The 22,292-nt window shown below is 47.1% G+C and overlaps 1 protein-coding gene across 5 annotated transcripts in view; it reads left to right on the forward strand.

Annotated features, from left to right (window-relative positions):
• The first annotated feature begins 3,866 nt into the window (after nucleotides 1-3,866).
• IKBKB (inhibitor of nuclear factor kappa B kinase subunit beta) overlaps nucleotides 3,867-22,292 on the forward strand; it is a 61,813-nt gene continuing 43,387 nt past the window's right edge. For 2 of the 5 annotated variants that reach the window (XM_006743821.3, XM_081809575.1), the window contains exons 1-5: nucleotides 3,867-4,040; nucleotides 4,706-4,828; nucleotides 18,091-18,185; nucleotides 19,106-19,223; nucleotides 21,800-21,869. In XM_006743821.3, coding sequence (XP_006743884.1) covers nucleotides 4,724-4,828; nucleotides 18,091-18,185; nucleotides 19,106-19,223; nucleotides 21,800-21,869 — 388 coding nt within the window. In that variant the 5' untranslated portion in view covers nucleotides 3,867-4,040; nucleotides 4,706-4,723. Of the gene's footprint in view, nucleotides 4,041-4,462; nucleotides 4,618-4,705; nucleotides 4,829-18,090; nucleotides 18,186-19,105; nucleotides 19,224-21,495; nucleotides 21,606-21,799; nucleotides 21,870-22,292 lie in introns of those variants that run through there. The other 3 variants (XM_081809570.1, XM_081809587.1, XM_081809581.1) reach the window with 3 other exon arrangements.

Below are 22,292 nucleotides of genomic sequence, written 5' to 3' on the forward strand. Positions count from 1 at the left end.
TTCTCTTAAGATATCCATCATGTACAGAAATAGGATAAAATATTCCTCTGTGAACAAACTGAAGCATTTAACTTTTCTCTCTAGCAGAACCCTCTGAAATTCAAAAGGTCTCAATAACTATTCTTTCTTCCACGGCAATCATAGTCATTTGCATAGGTTCAATAAGAATCTGTTCTCCTTGTAACAGGACATCATTAGAAACACTAGTTATTTTTCCAAGGCTTTGACTGGATTATCATATTTGAGAGACCTGCATAGACTCAGATGTCACCAGACAGCTTTAAGGAACTAAAGTTGACTTTATGAAGCAAGAGGCCAATAGAGCCCCATGGAAATGTTGGCCTGATACCTTGCTTACAGAATTTCTAGCAGCCTTACCAGGTGAGTAAAGAATGTCACTTCCTGGCAGGTGCAGGAACCTCAGGATACCTTGGGGACCTCAGGAAGAGGAATTCTCCCAAATCTACAGGTATTGCAGGCATGTCTGATGGCAAGTTTATTTGACTTGGTTTCTGGCCTAGAGATGCTACTAAAAGTTCAACCTGGAGATTCCTTACAAAAAGTTCCAGCAAAGCACATTCTAAAAGATCTATATCATCAATCATTATTCTTGCTGAGCTTATGTAAATAATTAGGCCAAGTTTGTTAAAACTGGACTTGTTTATGAAATGAATTAGTCTTGATTTGGTTATCTCTGATTTATTTATTTATTTAAAGATTTTATTTATTTATTTGACAGAGAGAGAGACAGCGAGAGCAGGAACACAAGCAGGGGGAGAGGGAAAGGGAGAAGCAGGGGGAGAGGGAAAGGGAGAAGCAGGCCTCCCACCGAGCGGGAAGGCCAATGTGGGGCTCAGTTCCACGGCTCCCAGATCATGACCTGAGCCGAAGGCAGACGCTTAATGACTGAGCCACCAAGGCGCCCCGCTATCTCTGTTAAAATAAGGGTGATTAGACTATAGAGAAAATGTTTCAATAACACATCTTTTTTTTTTTTTTAAAAGATTTTATTTATTTATTCATGACAGACAGAGAGAGAGAGAGAGAGGCAGAGGGAGAAGCAGGCTCCCAAGGAGCAGGGAGCCCGATGCGGGACTCGATCCCAGGACCCTGAGATCATGACCTGAGCCGAAGGCAGACGCTTAACCATCTGAGCCACCCAGGCGCCCTCAATAACACATCTTTGTAGGTATTCTATTTTAAGTATTGTGACTCAAGAAAACCGGATTACTCTTTTACTGTTAAGGCTTCTCAGAGTGAGGATTGCCCCCAAAACAACCAATAGGGTTAAGTCCCTTTGAGTTACTATATGAAAAAAACCTTTTCTCACTGTATACCTACCAAGAGATGGATACTATGACACTCTGTTAAATTATTCACTTGAGGCCAGGTTAATTCATAAATCTCTAAATAATGAAAATGCAAACTATATCCTCCCTAAAACTGATCTGATAGTCACTAGCAACCCACCCCATATAAACCCCAGAGAGATGGTTTATTTAAAGGATTGGAAATCTAATACAGCAGGGGATTTAACTCCAAAATGGAAGGGCCCCTATTGGGTCATATTATGTGCTCCCACTGCAATACAATTAGAGGGGCACTCTTCATGGGCTGCTAGATCTAGAATAAAACCTGTACCTCCTTCACGGGAAACTAAGGAGCAAACTAACGTGCCTTTTTATTCCTGTGAACCTGTGGAAGATCTCAAATTTCTCTTTAAACGACAATAAAGGACTGGAGAAAAATTTTAGTTAACTATCAATGCCATTTTTATCGGGCTTCTCTTTCTTATTATAATATTAACCTTATTTTGTTGTCTTTTCTTGTGTCTCCCTGCCTGGTGCCAAGACTTCTTCACTGCCATAACTTCCAAACGACAGATAATCCTTTCTACTCAAGGGGGTTCATATATGTTGTCTACCTTGGATTGGCTGCCTCTGACTTTGGTAACTCCTATACACCTCTATGCCCCAGAAGGTGGAAGGAGGAAGAAGTTACAGAAGATAAGCACTTCCACCCTCAACAACCTTAAAGATTTAAGGGTCAGAATTGTTCTGAATGATGTGGGGAACAACGGCAGAAGGAAATGTAGATAAAATTAAATTTCCTTATAACCTGCAGCCCATTGAAGCAGGCAGAGTGTAACATTCCTCCAGGAAACTCCCAGCTGTCTTAATGTTGATGTTTTGCCAGAGGGAAAAACAGCCTTAGCTTGACAATAACAAGGCCTCCAGGATTCTGTGAGTCCTCTTTAGTATATAAAAAGTCCTTTTGGAAACTTCCCTTGGTCTTTACCTCCCCCAACTCCCAAGTATATAACTGGTTGCTTCTCACAGTCCCCGGGGCAGCAGTTCTTTCTGCCTATGGGTCCTGTCTCCGTGCTTTAATAAAACACCTTTTGCACTGAAGATGTCTCAAGAATTCTTTCTTGCCGTGGGCTCTGAGCCCCACCATTTCAAATCACATCACTATGTTCCTAAGAGTTAACTTTGGCCTCAGGCTCCGTGCAGGCAGGAGTGTCCCGTGTCAGGCATGGTTATTCCCATTAACTCCCTACAACAACCCTGCTGGTTCGTTTCTCGGACGTGTGTACTCTCCTGTCTTCCCTGCTGCTCTTAGGTTGAACCAGATGAAACCACTGATGTTTGTCGCTGGTGTTTCAACTGTTTCTGTTTTATTAAAAAATGGCAATTTCATGCAATTCAACCTAATGTTGCCCACATTTTAAAGAAGAGAAATGGAAGCTTGGAGTCGTTAAGTAATTGGCCCTAAAATCTCAGAGTAGTCAATAGCAGTATTAGGATTCAAAATCCAGTTTGCCTCCTTCTGAAATTCTTAGTATGATACTTTTAACCGAATATTAAGAGCTTGGAGCTAAGAACCAGCCGCTTGGGTTGGAATATCAGTTCATCCACTTACTAGCCTGTGCCTTTGACATATTTTCCTCTCTGCACATCAGTCTTCTCATCTGCAAAATGGAGATACCAATAATGCAGTTATTGTCCCATGTGTAGGGTTGCCTTGAGGATTTGAATGACGAATTCTAAGTACAGAGTGTATGTAGATAGTGCCAGGCACTTGGTAAGCATTTTATAAATAGGAGCTATTATCTTAAAGTTTCCTTTAATGCCTTTTTTCCGGCTTGAGTAAATCTACCAACACACACCACCTTTGTGTGATAGCATAATGCCACAGACCTAAGAAACTCCATAGCAAAAGACCTTAATAATGTTAAGTAGGTAGGAGTAGAACGGTGAACTTCAGGGCTGTGAGCTTCTCTCACAATTTCCCTACATCACTGCGGCTGAAACTGCAGTTTCTCGTTAACACTACGAGATTCCCCCCCTTTTTCTTTACTTTTTTTAAGGGGGGAGTGGGGGCTGACACGTCTAGGAAGTACAGCTGTGATTTATCATTCTTGATCCCGAGCCAAAAATCCTCCAGATAAAGGGGACGCAGCCTGAGGAGAGGAGGCCCGGGCAATTCTTGTAAACAGTCCCTAAATAAATCCTGGCGGGGGCGCGGGAAATTCCACCTAGTTAAAACTCTAGGAAGCGGTGTCAAGTTCACCCCAGGAGGGCTCTGGTGAGGAAATCCCCATCTCCCCTTGTCCAGAAACTGCCTCAGGTTAAAGTCACTGTCTAAACAGAGTTTGGCGCATTCGGGTTCATTTTAGGGGCACTCTTTTATTTCAGGGAGCACAGCCTGTGCAGGGCTGACCGGAGCCGCCTAGAAGCCACACGCAGCCCTCCCAGAGTCACCTGGGCGAGGACGAGGGGGTCCCCCCGCGCGGCCGCGGGTACCGAGCGTGGTCTGGGCTGGCGCCCCCCGCGGCTCCTTTAAGGGCCAGCGGCGGCCCACGTGCTCCGTGACGTCAGAGCAGGAAGTGTTTGAGGAAGTCGCGCTGGGCTGGCAGGTTTAAGATTCCCGCATTTTAATGTCTTCGGGGAGGTGCCAGAGCCCCCGGTTTTGCCGCCCCAGCCCCCGCCTCCCCCGCCCCGGGGAGCGTCTCCCTTGCCCCGCGTCCCTGCCGACAGGTGAGTCCCTCGGGCGGCCGCGCGGGGGGGCCCCTGGTGCCACCTGCAGACCCCGCCTCTCCTCTGCACCGGCGAGCTCGCACCTCCCTCCTCACTTGAGGCTCCCGAAGGAACTTCTGTCGAGTTTAAAAGTCGGGGTTTCTGGGCGTACAAACCTGTCTCTTGCGCGGGGTGGGGTTGGGAGGCCCGGAACAGCTCTGGCTCGGGTGGTTCCAGGTGGCCTCTTGGAGGTGGTGGCTTTGGAAGAGAGGGCCATGATTCATTTGGACTGTGTGGAGACACACGTGACCGTGGGGAAACGCAACGTTAGACTCTGTCCCTGCCACCTTGAGCAGAATGCGCGCGGGGCAGGGCGCCCCTTGCTGGAGTCTAGGCTGGGATGCCCTTTCGAGTTCAGGGGTTGTGGAGTAACGTCTCCTTTGAGTGTCTTTCCTTTCTGCCTCCTTCCACAACAGCTGAGGTGGGGGTGGGGGAAGGTGAGAAAAAAGTTTGCTACCAAAACCCAAAAACAAACCAGACAACCTGGTTTATTTACAAAATGAAAACCAGCTGAGGTTTTTCGTCTCTCGCATCGAAGGTAAATGTTATTTCTTACCTTCTCCGTCTATCTCCTTGAGTTTCATTTTTTTTAATCCTTTGTCCCCCCCACTCCAAATTGCTTACAGAGTTAGCACGGCATCAGTATGAGCTGGTCACCTTCTCTGCCAACCCAGACATGTGGGGCCTGGGAGATGAAAGAACGACTTGGGACAGGGGGATTTGGAAACGTCATCCGATGGCACAATCAGGTAGGGCCTCTGTGGAGTTGGGAAGAGCTAAGGGCGAGCAAGGGTCGGAGGTGGGGAAGACAGGTTCCCCTGGAATCACCTCTGCCCCACACTCTGCTGGGTGGGGGATGGGGCTCACCTTTGGCCAGGGGCTTCTTGGGAGAGAGTGAGAAGGTGGAACTGGGAAGGGGCTTCAGAGCTGCGGAGCTGACTCTAAGTGGTCTCCAAACTTTACTGACTATGCTCCCCAAGTAAATAGTACAAGTATTTTAAGTTTTTAGCCTCAGTTTTATGTATCTTAAATTAGTATCTGTGCTACCATCACACTATCATGTACTAATATATTACATGTTACAAAACATACAAAAATAGAAAAATTTAAAGGATGACCATAGTAAAATATATTTAAGTGTTTAAAAAGTTGCTTTAAAAATATTTTAAATATGTACTAATTATGATACCTTCCCAGTATTGTTTGCAATACTGCACAGCGCAGGATATACAGATCCATATGAAAGTGAGAATTATCGTTAAGGGTAGTGGATGAAAATCCATGTTTCAAAGAATTTTTATTTTTTTTTTATTTTTTTTATTTTTATTTATTTATTTATTTATTTTTAAAGATTTTATTTATTTATTCATGAGAGATAGAGAGAGAGAGAGGCAGAGGCAGAGGGAGAAGCAGGCTCCCCGCGGAGCAGGGAGCCCGATGCGGGACTCGATCCCAGGACCCTGGGATCATGACCTGAGCCGAAGGCAGACGCTTAACCGACTGAGCCACCCAGGCGTCCCTCAAAGAATTTTTATAATTTGGAATTATTTGGGCTGATTTTTTTTTTAGATCTGATTAGATCCTCATTGTTTTTACTCCTGTGTCTGAAATGAGTTTCTCACAAGAGGAGCGTTAGTTCTTCCATTTTCCTGTTTGCTTGTGCGGGTGTTACATGTACTGAAGTTCTCTGCAGGAATTTCTTTAGGCACTTATCCATTTTATGAGAGTCATTTTATTGAAATTGGATAATACAATCCATAATCTACCTAAGCCAGGGCCCCTGTCCACCAGTGCCTGTGGAATCACAAGTGATATGTGCTCTTCTGAAAAATAATGTGAGGAGGGTGTCATAAAGCTAATATCAGAAAAGCTTAATTTCTTTTTTTTAAGATTTTATTTATTTATTTGAGACAGAGAGAATGAGAGAGAGAGAGTACATGAGAGGGGGGAGGGTCAGAGGCAGAAGCAGGCTCCCTGCCGAGCAGGGAGCCCGATGCGGGACTCGATCCAGGGACTCCAGGATCATGACCTGAGCCGAAGGCAGTCGCTCAACCAACTGAGCCACCCAGGCGCCCCAAAGCTTAATTTCCTTTTTAATTCTTTTGGATTCCAGTCTTGGGTAACCCTGGTGCACATACACCCAATTTGGAGACCACTGCTCTAGGGAACCCTCAGTCACCAAATAACTAAAGTTAGCTTTCTGACTCCAAAATCAGACCTGTGAGGTCCTCGAAGGAAGGCACCTGCTTTTTGATCAGGGGCTGCTGAGCGCTTTTATGGGCTGAAGGGATGGCAGATTGTGCCCCGCTTCCTAGGAGCCCGCTGCAGAACCCCGCGGGAGAGTCATCAGGCCTACTGGCCAGCCACATGAGAGCGTCATTCCAGACAGCCACCCTCCTTTATCAGTTGGAAGACATTCTAGGCCCTGCCCTGAGTCCTGTCAGCTCTGAGTAGATGGAATGACCCCTGGAGGAATGCGGGAGCCAGAGCTGGAGGGCGGTAATTCCCACGTTCAACCCGGAAGCCAGAATTCCAGCAAACGCTATGGCCGAGTGGGCCATAGAAACACAACTGGCTCGGGGCACCTGGGTGGCTCAGTTGGTTAAGCGACTGCCTTTGGCTCAGGTCATGATCTCAGGGTCCTGGGATCGAGCCCCGCATCGGGCTTCCTGCTTGGCAGGAAGCCTGCTTCTCCCTTTCCCACTCCCCCTGCTTGTGTTCCCTCTCTCGCTGTCTCTCTCTGTGTCAAATAAATAAATAAAATCTTCAAAAAAAAAAAGAAACACAACTGGCTCAAATGTGTTCTGCTCTGAATATAACCATGGGCCTCGCATTACAACGTAAGAGCCAGATCATTCTATGGCCCCACTTAAACCTGGTCTGGGCTGCTTCTAGATAGGCCACAGCTTTTAGATTCTTGACTACAGCATCTGTCTCGCAGCAGCTGAACTAGAGTTGTTTGGTTTCCCTCAAAAGGAGTTCTGTCCAGCTGTGCCATGTGTCTGTCCTCTCTAGCTCAAAATGGCCTCCATCTGCTCTGTGAGTTTGGAAAGCTATTGTCAGATGGAATTTGTTCCTGGCTTTATAGATATAGGCCTGAAAAAATGTGTGTGTGTGTGTAGGCTGGTCTTCTAGAATTACTACTTTCAAGTTCCTTCCCCTGTTCAAAACCCTTAATTTGTTTTTCATTTTTATTTTATCTTTTAATTGAAGTATAGTTGGCATACATTGTTATATTAGTTTTAGGTGTACAACAATGATTTGATGATTCTGTACATTATACAGTGCTCACCGTGATATAGTCACCATCTGTCCCCATACAGTGTTCTTATAGTATTATTGAGTGTATTTCCAATGCTGTACTTTTCATCCCCCCATGACTTATTTATGTACTGAAAGTTTGTATCTCTTAATTCCTTCACCTGTTTCACCTATCCCCCAACTCTCTCCTTCTGGAAACCATCAGTTCTCTGTATTTATGAGTCTGTTTCTACTTTTTTTTTTGTTTGTTCCTTCATTTGTTTTGCTTAGATTCCACATGAAGTGAAATCATGTGACATTTTTTCCTCTAACTTATTTCAATTAGTATAATACCCTTTATGTGCATCCATGTTTGCCACAGATGGCACGATTTCATTCTTTCTTATGGCTGAGTAATATTCCATTGCATATATATATATATATCCCACATCTTCTTTATCCATTCATCTGTTGATGGACACTTAGGTTGCTTCTCTGTCTTGGTTGTTATAAATAATGCTGCAGTGAACATAGGGGTGCAGATATTAGTGTTGTCAAATTAGTGGTTTTGTTTTCTGTGATTAAATACCCAGCAGTGGAATTACTGGATCATATGATAGTTCTGTTTTTAAGTTTTTGAGGAACCTCCATCCTGTTTTCCACAGTGGCTGCAGCAGTTTGCATTCCTACTAACAGTGCACAAGTCTTCCTCTTTCTTCACATCCTCGCCAACACCTGTTATTTCTTGTCTTTTTGATTCTAGCCATTCTGACAGGTATAAGGTGATATCTCATTGTGGTTTTGATTTGCATTTCCCTGATGATGAGTGATGTTGAGCATCTTTTCATGTGTCCATTTTCCATTTGTATGTCTTTGGAAAAATGTCTGTTCAGGTCTTCTGCCCATTTTTTAACTGGATTATTAGGGTTTTTTGGTGTTGAGTTGTTAAGTTGTTATATTTTGCATACTAACCCCTTATTGGATATATCATTTGCAAATATCTTCTCCCTAGGTTGCCTTTTCATTTTGTTGATCATTGTTCTTTTTTTTTTTTCTTTATTTTTTAAAAGCCAAACTCCTCATTCTGCTGTTTGAGGCCTCTTTACAGTCTAGCCTTACCCTATCTTTCTAGCATTACCTCCGCCTGTTGGCTCCCAACAAGTTGGTTGGCTGAGCCTTCTCTGGGACAAGCCTCTCTCTCCTGGACAGCTTTACGTAATTCTGCCCATTCCTCCATGATCAGCTCTAGACCACTTCCTTAATAAACCTGCCATGGACTCCTTCATTCTATGGAAATTCGTTTGTTTTTTTTTTTTAAAGATTTTATTTATTTATTTGAGACAGAATGAGAGAGAGAGCACATGAGAGGGGGGAGGGTCAGAGGCAGAAGCAGGCTCCCCGCCGAGCAGGGAGCCCGATGCGGGACTCGATCCAGGGACTCCAGGATTATGACCTGAGCCGAAGGCAGTCGCTCAACCAACTGAGCCACCCAGGCGCCCTGGAAATTCGTTTTTCCATTGAATTCCCTCAGCTCCACTCATTTGGCATGCTTCATATACAGCCCTTTTGTCTGTGTATAAGAATGTGTCTTGTCAAGGCTCTAAGTTCCTGGTCAGCTAGGGCCCTGTCTGGCTTTGGCTTTCTTTCAGTTCCCCCATAGCAATTGTCTTTATATTATACACATGTTAGGTGCATAAAGTCATTCACTTTCTCTAAAGATCTTTTTTTTTTTTTTAAGATTTTATTTATTTATTCATGAGAGACCGAGAGAGAGAGAGGCAGAGGGAGAAGCAGGCTCCCAAGGAGCAGAGAGCCCGATGTGGGACTCGATCCCAGGATCCTGGGATCATGACCTGAGCCGAAGGCAGACGCTTAACCATCTGAGCCACCCAGGGGCCCCTCTAAAGATCTTTTTGGAAAAGGGAAAGAGCCATTAATCTGTCATTACAGATGTAAGCTCCCAACTATCATAAGTGTGACATGGAGAGGGGCCCACAGCAGTGATACCTTATACCAGGAGGTGGGATCAGTCAGGAGGTCAGGAGTGGGGGGTTGGGGGGAGAGGCTGCTTCAAGGAAGTGGCACTTAAGTAGAGACCTGAGTTATTGGTAGAAGTTAACTGGGCTTAGCCGGGCTAAGAAAGTGGGAAGAGAGTTCCAGGAAGAGGGAGCAGCCTATTCAGAACCCCTGTGGTGGGGCAGGTCTTGGCAAGCAGGTGGGACAGAAAGGCCAGCAGGACCAGAAGGGAGGAAGCGGGGGAGCCAGGTGCAAGGGAGGCTGGAATGTAGAAAGTGACAGTGAGACCCTGCCAAGAGCTTTCGTTTTTATCTGAAGAGCAACAGGAAGCTGTTGGAAGGCTCTTCCTGCTCTGACTGCAGGAAGAGTTTGGAAGGGGCCCAGGCAGTGATGTGTTGGGAAATCGGCTCCCCAAAGTAACATCCTGAGTAGTAGTGTTTACCAGTTTCCATGGGGTAACTACTCCCACCATGGCTTGTTTCAAGCCACTGACGGTTTAATTAGCAGGTCTCACTGAATTCCCGAATGTTTAACAATCCGCTCTCAGAAGAGCTGGTACGAGGACACCCTGTCACATAGGGAGACCAGTCATGAAGCTTTTGGAGATTGGACAGGTGAGAGATTGGACGGGGCTGAAGGTGGCTGGAGGTGGAGAGAAGTGGGCAGATCTAAGAGCTATTTAGGACTTAGTGGGGGAATGGAAGGTGAGGGCTGAGAGAGCAGGAGGAGTCAACTTCACAAATACTTAGTGAAACCTTGCTGATGAGCCTGGCTCAGTCTGGGAAGCTCTCCGTCACCATTCTGGGTTGTTACTCGGGTGGGGAAAGCCTTAAGTCTGCTGTGGGTGCTTAGGAGGTTCTTCAGTTGATGTCCACGATCAGAACGGGAGTAGTGTATTCTTTGGTGGATGCGCCAGTGTTCAGAGCCTCTTGAAGAAAGCTGGTGGGATAGGTGGTTTGACAATTTAACTCCAGTCATATCATGATTATACATATATCTATATACACATATAACGATTGAACTTTGCAACCATGTACGTTTCCTAATATTCCATGTACTTTATCTTGTCTACAAAAGAGAGACTTTTTAGTTTATCACAAGAGCAATTGCATTAAAGAATCTAAGCCTTGGTATCCTCAGTCACATTTGTGATGCCCAGTAATCAGACCTATCATGTGCCATCAGTGGGCTAGGCATTTTACATGTTTTATCTCCAGCCTGCATAACCTAAAAGGAAGAACTGTTACCTTTTTTTTTTTTTTTTTAAGTTTATTTAAGTAATCTCTACCCTCAAAGTGGGGCTCGAACTCACGATCCTGGGGTCAAGAGTCACACACTCCTCCAAGTAAGCCAGCCTATTATCTTTATTTATGTTTATCGCCGAGGCAATTGAAGCACAGAGAGGTTAGGTCATTTACCTAAAGAGGCTAAGCTAGTAAGTGAAGGAGCTGGAATCTGAACCTACATCGATTCAAATCCCAACTTCCTGCTTTCTCTACTGTGGCTTGTGGCTTTTCCATGGTGGGTGATCCAAGGTTATGGACACCTCTAGAACATTCTCAGGTCTCTTCAATCAGTCTAAACCATTTTGAAGCACTAAGGGAAAAACTCTCCTTTGGAGGACAACATGCATAAATCTTTCTAAACAAATATTTCTTAGTGAGTAAGGGCAGTGTACCAAATGCCCCTACCCCTGTTTCCCTGAGTTTTTGGAATCTGTTACCAAGCATGGGCCTTGGCAGTCCTTGCTGTGTCTGTACTCCCATAAATCCTCAGCCCAAGGGTCAGCACAAACCATTTATCAGTACAGACTAGATAGGCTGATGTTTTCAATAAGACCTTTGTTAAATACAGAGGAAGAAGAAAAAGATGACTTGAGTGACCTCAGCCTGCAGCACCTTTTGGGAATAAGGGGGGAAACCACATGACTCCCAGTCACCCATACCTGGGTTCCAGTCCTGGCTCTGTTACTTGCCAGCTTCATGGCTTTGGGCCCAAACTTCCCCCATGGATTTTTGAGGATGCTAAGATATTGATCTCCTTGGCTCTCAGCATGTCTGGGCATGAACTAGAGCAGCTGCTTTCTGAAAGGATCTGGAAATGTCCCAGGGTGCCTTGCAAATATATTCTCTGTGCACTTTGCTGTGAAAGAGGCTGGGAATTGCTGTCTGGTTTCTCAAGGATGCCTTTTAGGATGACACGAGGTAATGTATGTATTGGCTATCATAAAGCTATAAAAGGTAAGGTGTTACTAATTATCTCTTTTACGAAGTAGTACTGACTTTGACTTGTTTCCTCACTGGACAAGAATAAGCTCACTTCAGTTTATGTGTGTGTTTTGGAAGTCTTAAAAGACTTCATTCAACTCACTAAGAATGTATTGAGCACCAGCCCAAGCTCCATTAGGGGAAGAAAAGAAACGACCTTGTCCTCGGTGTGCTTATGCTCCAATTGAGGAGGTAAAATGAATACTTAGCAGTCTATTAAATAGGTCTAAATATGGGCTCCAAATTGTGTAGAACTATGAATGGCTGCGTCCTGTACCAGCAGTGCTCGATGCGCTATCCATGTTCTCTCGTGAACACTCAGGGGAGAGGGAAGGCTTCTTGAGGAGAGGGAACTTGAGCAGAATCTTGGAAGCAGACAGACTGTAGAGTCTGAAGAGAAGACAAATCAAATGGGTAGAGTAACATCGACACAAGGCCAGAGAAAGGAAATGATGCTACTGTAATTTGCTCAAGGCTCACTCTGTGTCAGACACTCCATCTCGTTTTGCCTGAGGGGCAGAGTCCTCTCCCTCTTATGGATAAAGACCCAGAAGCTAAACTAGTGGGCTCAGTGTCCCACATATACCAGGTGAAGGATGAAGGAGGTACACCCTGACTTATTTCACCCCATAAGCCCCTGTGGGTGAGTTTGGAGGCCACTATGTGTGTTGGCTGTTTACACCAAAGGGAATGGGTTGAACTCAGAGCCTTCTCAGCATAGACTGCTCAGCGTGGTTGAGTCAGGGGTGAAAGCTGTAGCCAGACCCTGTACCTTTTGACTCTCAGACCTGAATTCTGTCCCTAGGATCTCTCTAGGCCTAGCTTTGCGCTTCCTCTCTGAAGTGTTTATCTTGGAGGGCAGGGCCTGAGAAGGAATGAGCTGGTTATTACTAATTATCCCCTTTTACCACAGTGGCCTGTTGGATGGTTGCCACGGTAACGGGAGACAGGTTTCTGAGCCAAAGGTTTGAATGTACCTCTTGGCTTCCAGCGAGTTTCCCCTCCTCATGTAAAGAAGGCTAACTTTGGGAAGCTGGGTCAGCTCCTGAGTAGACTGGCCTTCAGCTCACTTGCGCTGTCACACCTTTCGGTAGCTCTCAGCCATCTGAGGAGGTGCCCCCCACCACTTTATACCACACCCCAGTTCCACACACCTTTTATGTTTTCAGGTACAAAAGAATCACAGACTTGAGGGACCTTCATGGTAAACTGCATTCAGTATGGATTACACGGTTGGTACCTGTCTCCATTTTCTCAAAATACAAACCAGTTTTAAATTTTGTCCCACCTGAGGTGTCCCTTAACAGAAGTTGGAGGCTGAGATGGTTTGGGCCAAGTCTGGGTTTCCACAGAACGGAGCTAAGACTCTAGGAAGTTCTAACCCAAATAAAGTCATCCGCTGCTCTTGTAGTTTCATTGCTAGTGAAGAACAAACTCCCCAGGGTTTCAAAACCAGTATTTTTAGTCTCTTTCTGAACTGTTTAACTGAATTTTGCTTTCTAGAGCAGGTATGTTTTTAGCAACGGAAAGACATTCTGTTTGGGTTTCTGTTTCAAATGAAGTATTACTCATGGAAAACTGGAATGTTTTAGAATACTGCCTCAAGGGTCACCGTATAAGAAAAGTTTAAGTGTGTCTGTATCTGTATGAGACATTCCCAAGCCTAGGGAGTTAGGATTTCCCCTGCAACCGTAGGGCTAAGCTGAGTTGTCCACAAACAGAAAGTGAGTTTTGATGTCTGTGCCCAGTTAGTCCACAATGTGTTTAGTATTCATATTGTGAAGTTCACTTTTTAGTTTGAATTAGGATACTGAGGCCAGGATCAAATCTTCAATCTTTAATATCAGTCTTCAATATCAAAATCTATTTCTGGACTCTGGGTTGGGCCGGGTAACAGCTGTGTGTTAGATCCAGTGTTTGTGTTGAATAGAAGATTGCAATTATCTAGAGTTATCCAATGTATAGATAGATTACCTAAAATATTTTCTAAATCACTTAATCTACCTTTGGGGTTTGATTTATTTGTCATTTTTATGAAGGAAGCATACTGTCTGTGGTAGGCAGAATAATGGCCCCTCCCAAGATGTCGGCATCCTAACTCCTGAACCTGTGAATATCTTTTAAAAAAAAGTGGAAGAGGGAGGCGGGAGAGTCAGTGTCAAAGTGATACAATGTGACAAGAGTCAACTGGTCCTTGCTGGCTTTGGGGATGGAGGGAGGGACCCTGAGCCAACGAATACAGGCAGCTTCAAGAAGCTGGAAAGGTCGGGCGCCTGGGTGGCTCAGTTGGTTAAGCGACTGCCTTCGGTCAGGTCATGATCCTGGAGTCCCGGTATTGAGTCCCGCATCGGGATCCCTGCTCGGCGGGGAGTCTGCTTCTCCCTCTGACCCTCCCCCCTCTCATGTGCTCTCTCTCATTCTCTCTCTCTCAAATAAATAAAATCTTTAAAAAAAAAAAAAAAGCTGGAAAGGTCAAGGAAATTTATTCTCCCCTAAAGCTTCCAGAAAAGAACATGGCCCTGCTAACATCTTGATTTTATTTTTTTTCATTTATTTATTTAAAAAAAAATTTTTTTTTTAAAGAAAGATTTTATTTATTTATTTGACAGAGAGAGAGCGAGAGAGGGAACACAAGCAGGGGGAGTGGGAGAGGGAGAAGCAGGCCTCCCGCGGATCAGGGAGCCCGATGTGGGGCTCCATCCCAGAACCCCGGGATCACGACATGAGCCGAAGGCAGACGCCCAATGACTGAGCCACCCAGGAGCCCCTAACATCTTGATTTTAGCCCAGTGAGATCTGTACCAGATTTCTGACTTGAGAACTGTAAGGAAATAAATTTGTGTTTTAAGCCACTAAGTTTGTGGCAATTTATTAGTAGCAGCAGTAAAAAAAAACCAAAAAAACTAACTGTTCTGTGTATGGAAGTTAAAATAGGTGCAGATCTTTAAATATCTTAATTTAAGCTCTGAGTCATTCTGAGGTAACAGACCGTGGGTTGCAGTATCTTGTTCTAAACTGTTACTTTTATCAGACTGTCCATTAAAACATTACGTGCTGAATGGACTCCCTTGGCACTGTTACCTCGTTTTACACTTGGCCCATCAGTTTTAGAACTGTGCATTCCAGTCTCAGTTTCCATGGAGATCCCACCTGACTGGAAACAAGCATCTCTAATGGCATGTCAGAGCTGCCATTAATGAAGTTACCATAGAACTGGGCTAAAATGTTTGAGTGTGAACACTCAGGGGAAGTGAAACCTGAAAGCAAATTTAAATCAGTTTGAGAACAGACAGGAATCGGGAAGTTCGTGATGTAGAGGGTGTAACGTTTTGTGAGATCTAACAGTCTGTACATCAATTGAAGAAACAGTATTTTCACACGTTCCCTAACTCATGAAAAGTATTAGATGGATTTCTACTCGAGTTCACTTGTACAGCTGCACTGGTTGGTTCAATAGCAACAGGATTTATGATTTTTTTTTTTTAAAGGTTTTATTTATTTATTTGACAGAGAAAGACACAGCGAGAGAGGGAACACAAACGGGGAGTGGGAGAGGGAGAAGCAGACTCCCTGCCGAGCAGGGAGCCCGATGCGGGACTCGATCCTGGGACTCCAGGATCATGACCTGAGCCGAAGGCTTAGCCAACCAGCTTAAGCCAACGCTTAACCAACTGAGCCACCCAGGCGCCCCAGGATTTATGATTTTTGAAAGAGATCAGCCCTTCTTCAGAGAGTGCCTCTGGATCTGGGCCAAAGATCGGGGTTCTAATAGCAACGTGTGAATGATCTGGCAGGACCTGATTATCCGTGCCTGCTACCACGGGCTGCACCCTCAGGAGTGTGTGTCCTTACAAAAATAGGCATGTGGCTACTGCATGGGTGGGCCTTGGAAACATCATGTGAAGTGAAAGAAGCCATCACAGAAGACCACGTAGCATGGGATTCCATTTGTGAAATGTTCAGAACAGGTGAATCTGTAAGGATAGGTGATTGCCCTTGCTCAAGGGGCTGGGGGAAGGGTGCCTGCTAATGAATATGGGGTTTCCTTGGGGGATGATGAACATGTTTTAAAATTGATGTGTGGTTTTGGTTGTACTATGCTGACCATACCCCACACCGTTACACGGCACACTTTAAAATGGATGAATTGTGTGGTATGTGAATTATATTTCGGTAGAGCTGTTAAAAAAAAAAAAAAGTAGGCATGTGAGGGAACTGCTTGACACACAGCTTGACCACAGCAATGTTGGGATCTGGTAGAAGCAACTTCTGAGAGTATCGTAGAGGTGTTGTCTCTGTTTTCTGGCACTGGCGCTGTAAGAGGCACAAGAGGCTTCTTTCTGAAGCTCATCTTTCTCGGAGGTCAGTTTTAGGGATTGGTCTAATAATCAGTGACTCAGTGGTTTTCTTAGACTACTTCCGCCCTTGTTTGGAGACTTCCATTTTTCCTTTTCTTACTGGGTGGGTCTGTGGTCCTGCAGGGATCACGGCCAGTTTGGTAGCTGCGTGCCCGCCATGCAGTTCCTGCTGCAAGACAGCGCGTGCACATGGGGAGGTCCTGCCGCACTTCTCCAGGTGCCTGTTTCAAGATTTTATTTATTTATTTGAGAGAGAGAGAGGGAGAAAGATGTGTGAGCGGGGGGAGGGGCTGAGGGGGAAGGAGAGGGAGAGGGAGGAAAAGAATCTTGAGCAGACTCCCAGCTGAGATCATAACCTGAGATGCCAGCCAGAGTCTGACCTTCAACCGACTGAGTCACCCAGGTGCCTCTCGACGTGTCTTGTTCAAGTCCCATTCAGCACCATATGAATTGCTACACTTACAAGAATGGGGATTCTTTTCAGGGTGCGTTTCCTAAAATGACAAAACTAAGAAAATGGTCTGTCAGGGCCTCTAGAATATCCTTCTTCACTTGGGCGAGTAGTAGAATCTTGGTACCGTTCTGCCATCTTTTCTAGCTGGAGGATTTGCTGAAAGCCTCCTGCAGGTGTGGCTCTTCCCTAGTACGTAGGGCTGTTGGGGAGGTCGTTCGTTGCTGCATGGACACAGAATATACAGGTTGCTGGTATAAGTCAGCTTGCTCACTGGTGGCGGGCCCAGCTTTCAGGCCCCTGCCACTAGAGGCATGGCCAGGGGCACCCACTGTCCCTCAGCCATCCTGGAGGCCCCGTGGGCCTGAGGAGGCTCGGCAGCAGTGGCTCCCTGTGGTGGGCAGGGCACCCGAGGCCAGAGTTACGGTCCCTGCTGCTTCCAGCACTGTAGCCGTAGGGCTCACTCCTCTTAGTCTGTCCCCTGGGGCTCCTTGGTGCTGCCTAGAGTACCAAGGAAAAGGGATGAGTTAATCCTCAGGACCCAGGCAGGCAGTTAATTATTCACAAACGTCTTATTGATTGCCTTCCCTTCCATTCACAAAATGTCTCGGCCAAGGGCATTGTACTAGTTACTAGAGAAGAGGTTAAAGTGCGTGAAGATGGATAAGCCTGTAGTCTAACCAAGAAAAGGAAATAAAGCTCTGACTCTACAGAAAATAAGTCTTTGGTAGGTGTGTGTGATGAAGTGGCCTGTTTGGAGAGCAGAGTAAGAGCCCCTTGAGGTGGTCTCCTGGAGCGCCTGCGCGCCTACGTGAGCAAGAGCATAGACCAGAGAAGCCCGGGACTGGACAGGTGGTCTGATACAGCTGCAGCTTCAGATGCGCGGGCTGGGGGGGTGGGGTGGGGGGCTTCTCGGCAGAGTGGCTGGAAAGGCAGGGTGTTGCCAAGCTGCAGAGGATTTTAAATGCCAGGAGTACTTGTGTGACACGGGTCTGCTCTGCCCCCAGCAGTGTTATTGAACGCCTGCTGAAAGCTGGATACTGCTAGGTGCTAAGCTTCAGGGGAGCTCTGAAAGGTGGGTGTAGGCGTTCTTATTTTACAGATGAAGAAACTGAGTCAGACCAAGTGCTCTGCCCCAGGTCACAGAGCTAGGAAATGCTAAATTGAATCATCCTCTGTGTTCCAGCTGCTGTGCTAGGTTTGCCCTCTCTGTGGAGAAACGAAACTCTTGCATGAAATATGAAGGCAGTGTGTCATTAACTGTTAGGTTGAGTCACATGCAAGTGCCATGGGCTTGGGTCAAAATGGTCAATACCAGCAATGTCCTATGGTTCTATCTAGCAGTTGGGGCTCAGAGAAGTGAGAAAGCTCTTTGGCAGGAATGGTGAGCAGAGGTTTCATGGAGGAGGTGGGAACTGAACAAGACCTTGGTGTAGACTCTGAGTGGCTCGAAGTGAGAAAGTCAGGCAAGAGGTGGAGGTGTGGAGGCCAGCCTCACAGGCTGGCAAGTGACTTGGGGACATCTATCAGAGGACACATATGTGGGCCTTAGGATCCCAGAGGTCTTGCAGTCCATGCTCCGGGCCCTAAGGAGACAATTCATATTTGACCCATGGCTTTCTCGGTGGGTTTGGTTGTGAGTTCTGCTCCTCTTGTCCCTGTGCGTGCTCTCTCTGTAGGAAACAGGTGAGCAGATTGCCATCAAGCAGTGCCGGCAGGAGCTCAGCCCTCGGAATCGAGAGCGGTGGTGCCTGGAGATCCAGATCATGAGAAGGTGAGGGCCCCACACACCAAGCCAAGACAGGTGGGGGGGACGAGGAAAATGCAGCAGCTGCGGGGCTGTGGGGCATTGCAATGAAATCTGGAGGGAGCCCTCTGAGCTTCGGGATCTGGACCAACAACCCCACCTGCTGCATCTGGAAAAGAGAGTCCTAAATCTCAGTCCCTCAGTCAGGATAACAGATGACTTCTAGAGGAGTGGCCCTTAGTGTCCAACTTGGGCTTTTGGTCAGCTTTATTTCTTATATTAAATAATTTAAGATAGCCATCACAGTGACTTGTCCTTTGTCACAGCAGAGATCCTTTTTTTCCCCTCCTATATTTCCGATTCCAAGATGGTATGTGCCTCTCCACTGCTGTAAACTGATCGAAGATACTTATTCCTCCAGTGTGGAGACAGGGACTGTGAGGCCCTGCCTGGGTGCTGTCCTCCCAGGTAGTGAGGGGTTTAAGTAAGCATTTAGGTAAACTAGCAACCTAGTTGTTTTGCAAGACCTCAAACAGGTGCTCCCTCCGTGAACCTCTTAAAACACACACACACATACACACACGTACACACACACATCCCCCCCAATCCCTGCTTGAATGGCCTGAGATTGGAAGTCCCTCTACTTTTTCTGCTTTTACAAGCAGCTTCAAAGTACAGTGAGGACTTGATATGGGCACTCTAAAGAAAATTAAGTTGCACATGAGGCACTCACAGTCCTTGAGCTCATGGTGCTGAAAGTAGAGCTGGGTGGATGCTAACTGACCCGGCACCGAGGTAAGTAGCCTGTGCCTGACTTCTCTCCTCCTGTTTATGCCGGAGGGCCCTCGGCTTGTCTGGGCCTTCGTTGTAAAATGTAAAATGGACAGAGGGGGGATTGGGTTTGAGCCAGATCCTGGGTTTTTCCCTCATTGCTGTCTCCTTCCTAGGCTGAACCACCCCAATGTGGTGGCTGCCCGGGACGTCCCCGAGGGGATGCAGAACTTGGCTCCCAATGACTTGCCCCTGCTGGCCATGGAGTACTGCCAGGGAGGAGATCTCCGAAAGGTGAGGCTTCCAGGGTGGCGGGACGCAGCCTGTCTGGGCAGGAAGCAGCGGGGACACCGTTCGCCCCTTTCCTCACCGGGAAGCTCGGGCAGCCGTGGTGACTTCAGTGGGCTGGCTTTTCCTTCTCAGATCCCCCTCTTCCATGCTCAGGGTGGGACGACGTGCGTGATGTGAATCAAGAGACTGAATCAGAAGCTCTTACGGGAAAGCCAGGGAGGGGCTTGCTGTATGTATGTCCTGCACGGTGATTACTAAAATGACAAGAAAAAGTCACCAGGTTTTGAGGTTGGGGAAAGACTGGACCAGTTCCAAAACAAACTTTCCTTCCCTGGGCATGTTAGGGCCACCGGCTGTCCTTCAGCATCCAAGTCACCACTGTCCTTATTAGGAGGGCTTTTGTCCCCCAGATGTGGCAGCACTGCAGACAGGGTCACAGAGTGGAGCAGGAAGGGAGCTGGCTTAGTAATCAGGGAACTGGGCTGATGTTCCAGAGCCACCACTGACTCACCATCTGGGCATTCGTCCCTCTAGTGCATTCACTTCTCCTTACTAGAGCATGTACTTCAGGGTGGGTGACGTCAGCCCTCCCTTGTCTTGGGGACGGTCGTGTCTGGCCCCCTCCCCAGTGTTACGAAACAGGATCATACAACCTGCTTTTATACTTGGCCTTGTTTGATTTTCAGCATCCCTGTGATGCTGGTATAACACGATTCCCATGTGAAGGATGTAGATCATGGCCCAGGATGGTGAGGTGGATTCCAGGCCTCACACAGCTACAGTGGCAGAGCTTGGGTCACAGCCCATGGGAAGCCAACTGCAGGCCACCTCTCCATCTAGGACACTGAAGAATGCCACACGGTATGAGGCAAAATAAAAGTTGTCTCTGGACAACTAAGTTGTTTTTGTATTGAAAAAGAGGTTGCTCTGTTAGTGCTCATCTCCCTGAACTCTTCCCTCTAGAAGAAGGGTCACGATATTTTGGGGGGGGCGGGGAGGCAGGATACCCCAGCATTTCTCTGTTTGGCAGTTTCCTGGACCCAGCATCATGTGCTGTTTCCATTACTTTTTTTGGCCCCTTCCGTCTTCTTTTTGTAAAGGAAACTTTCCGTAAGGGTTGATCTGCCTGAGTGGCTTTCTCCTGCCATGGGAGATAGGCGGGTCAAGGGAGTGGTGCAGCAGGATGTGAACAGTCATTGGCACGACCTACAAGCTGGGCACTGATAATGGATGAGAAATGGGGAACTTGATAGTGCTTCAGTTTTCCTCTTTATTTTCCTAACCTTTGACAATCATCTGATTACTAAATGCAGTTATTTAAAATGGGAGCTAGAGTCGTGTTGTTGCAGTTGAGTGAGTGGTTCTTAGAGGGCAGCGTGGGAGTTGGTGGGCTGTGACCTGATTACGGAGGGCTCGGAAGCCCGGCAGGGAACTTGAGACTTGATCATGCTGGCCGCGGAGAGCCAGTCAGCCAGGGAAGAAGATGACGCAAACTGCAGCGTGATTGACCTTGCATGGGGCACAAGATGATCTGGGGGAGGCGGGCAGCCCTTGCACTGTAACGGGCCTTTGTCTGTGGGGTCCCCCCACAGGGGGTGGGCAGTGCAGGGAGGGCGCAGCTGCCCAGAGCACCTGAGACCTCTGTTCTCTCTGTGCTCCAAATGAGGTAGCCTGTCTTTCCCCCCTCTCAAGAGTTCAAAGCCTACTCCCCTGCGCACCGAGAGACCAGCTTGGCCAGCACGTGAGCAAATGTAGAAGCCAAAACTGATTGAGTGAAGTCTGTATGCCCAGCTCAGGAAACGGGCTCTTCGATGTTCTTGGATATAAATATTAGTTAATGACTATAACCCTCAGCTGGGAAGTTATTTTCTCCATTGTTTTCATTTGAGACCAGCCGCCAGCAGCATATTGAGCCAGGGCCAGGAGGGCAGAGAGGGCAAGTGTTTGAGCTCAGGCCTCAGCTAGACACGGCTTCATATTCCAGGACTGTGCTGGAATGGCTGTGTGAGCAGACCTCACGGAACCTCTCCAGTCTCAGGCTCCTCACCTGTGAGGTGCAAATTCCGACAGTATTTCCCTTGGTGGCAGTGGGGGGATGGATGAAATGAGACAACATAGGTAGAGCTTCACTGAGCTAAACCGTGTAGAGGTTTGCCGGGTCCCAGGCTCATTAAATATTCCCCACTACCATCATCACCCCACTGGCCACGTTGGGGAAGCGGTCAGAGCGTGGTGTGCAGCGAGTGCCTTCCACCCTGCCCTCTTTGGGACACAGGAGCAGTGGTCCCACTGTGGTGGAGCATGGCCTCTGGCCTGCCTCCCTCAGAACTGCGGTCAGGTGAGCCTGAAAAGCCCTCCTCTCAGAAGGACTCAGACACCTCACCTGTGAGTATGTGAGCTCTTCTGGGAGTTCTCACTATTGCTTCCTCCTTCCCTGCCCAGGCCACCTATTAGCCCACATCCCCAAAGCCCAGGGCTGGGGTGAGCACTCAGATGACTTCAGCTGGGAAAATCACACTGTGGGCTTGTCGGTGGTCGGGGACTGCTCACTCTGATGCTTCTTCTCACCTTCTTGACAGTACCTGAACCAGTTTGAGAACTGCTGTGGCCTGCGGGAAGGAGCCATCCTCACCTTGCTGAGTGACATTGGTAAATCCCAGCCCTGGAAGTCAGACTGTGCCCTCCGGGGAGAGTCTGTGGTGCGCCTGTGAGTCCTGGCGGAGCACAGAGGGGAGCTATTTTGGTCCTCCGTTCCCTCCAGAGGGTGGGGTTGAGGGGGCACAGACAGAATGGGGGAGGTCAACAGGGGACTAGTCAGGCAGGTGCTGAACTCAAATAGATTTCTCTTCCTTCCGGACTAGGTCATGAAGTGAATTGTGGTGTATATAGAATAACAGATTTCCTTCCCATTAAAAAGCTCCACTCCCTACTTTCCTGGAATGGCCAGCAATGGAATGGGTTGTCATTTGAATGAATTTCATCCCTTGGCAACTAATTTTTCCACTTCTACATTGGCAGTTCTTTTGCCAATTATAGGCATAGGAAAAACTGCTCCCGCTTTATCCTTTGGTG

This window comes from Leptonychotes weddellii, chromosome 2 (assembly GCF_054177405.1).
Source record: "Leptonychotes weddellii isolate Sample4059 chromosome 2, ASM5417740v2, whole genome shotgun sequence".
Lineage (NCBI taxonomy): Eukaryota > Metazoa > Chordata > Mammalia > Carnivora > Phocidae > Leptonychotes > Leptonychotes weddellii.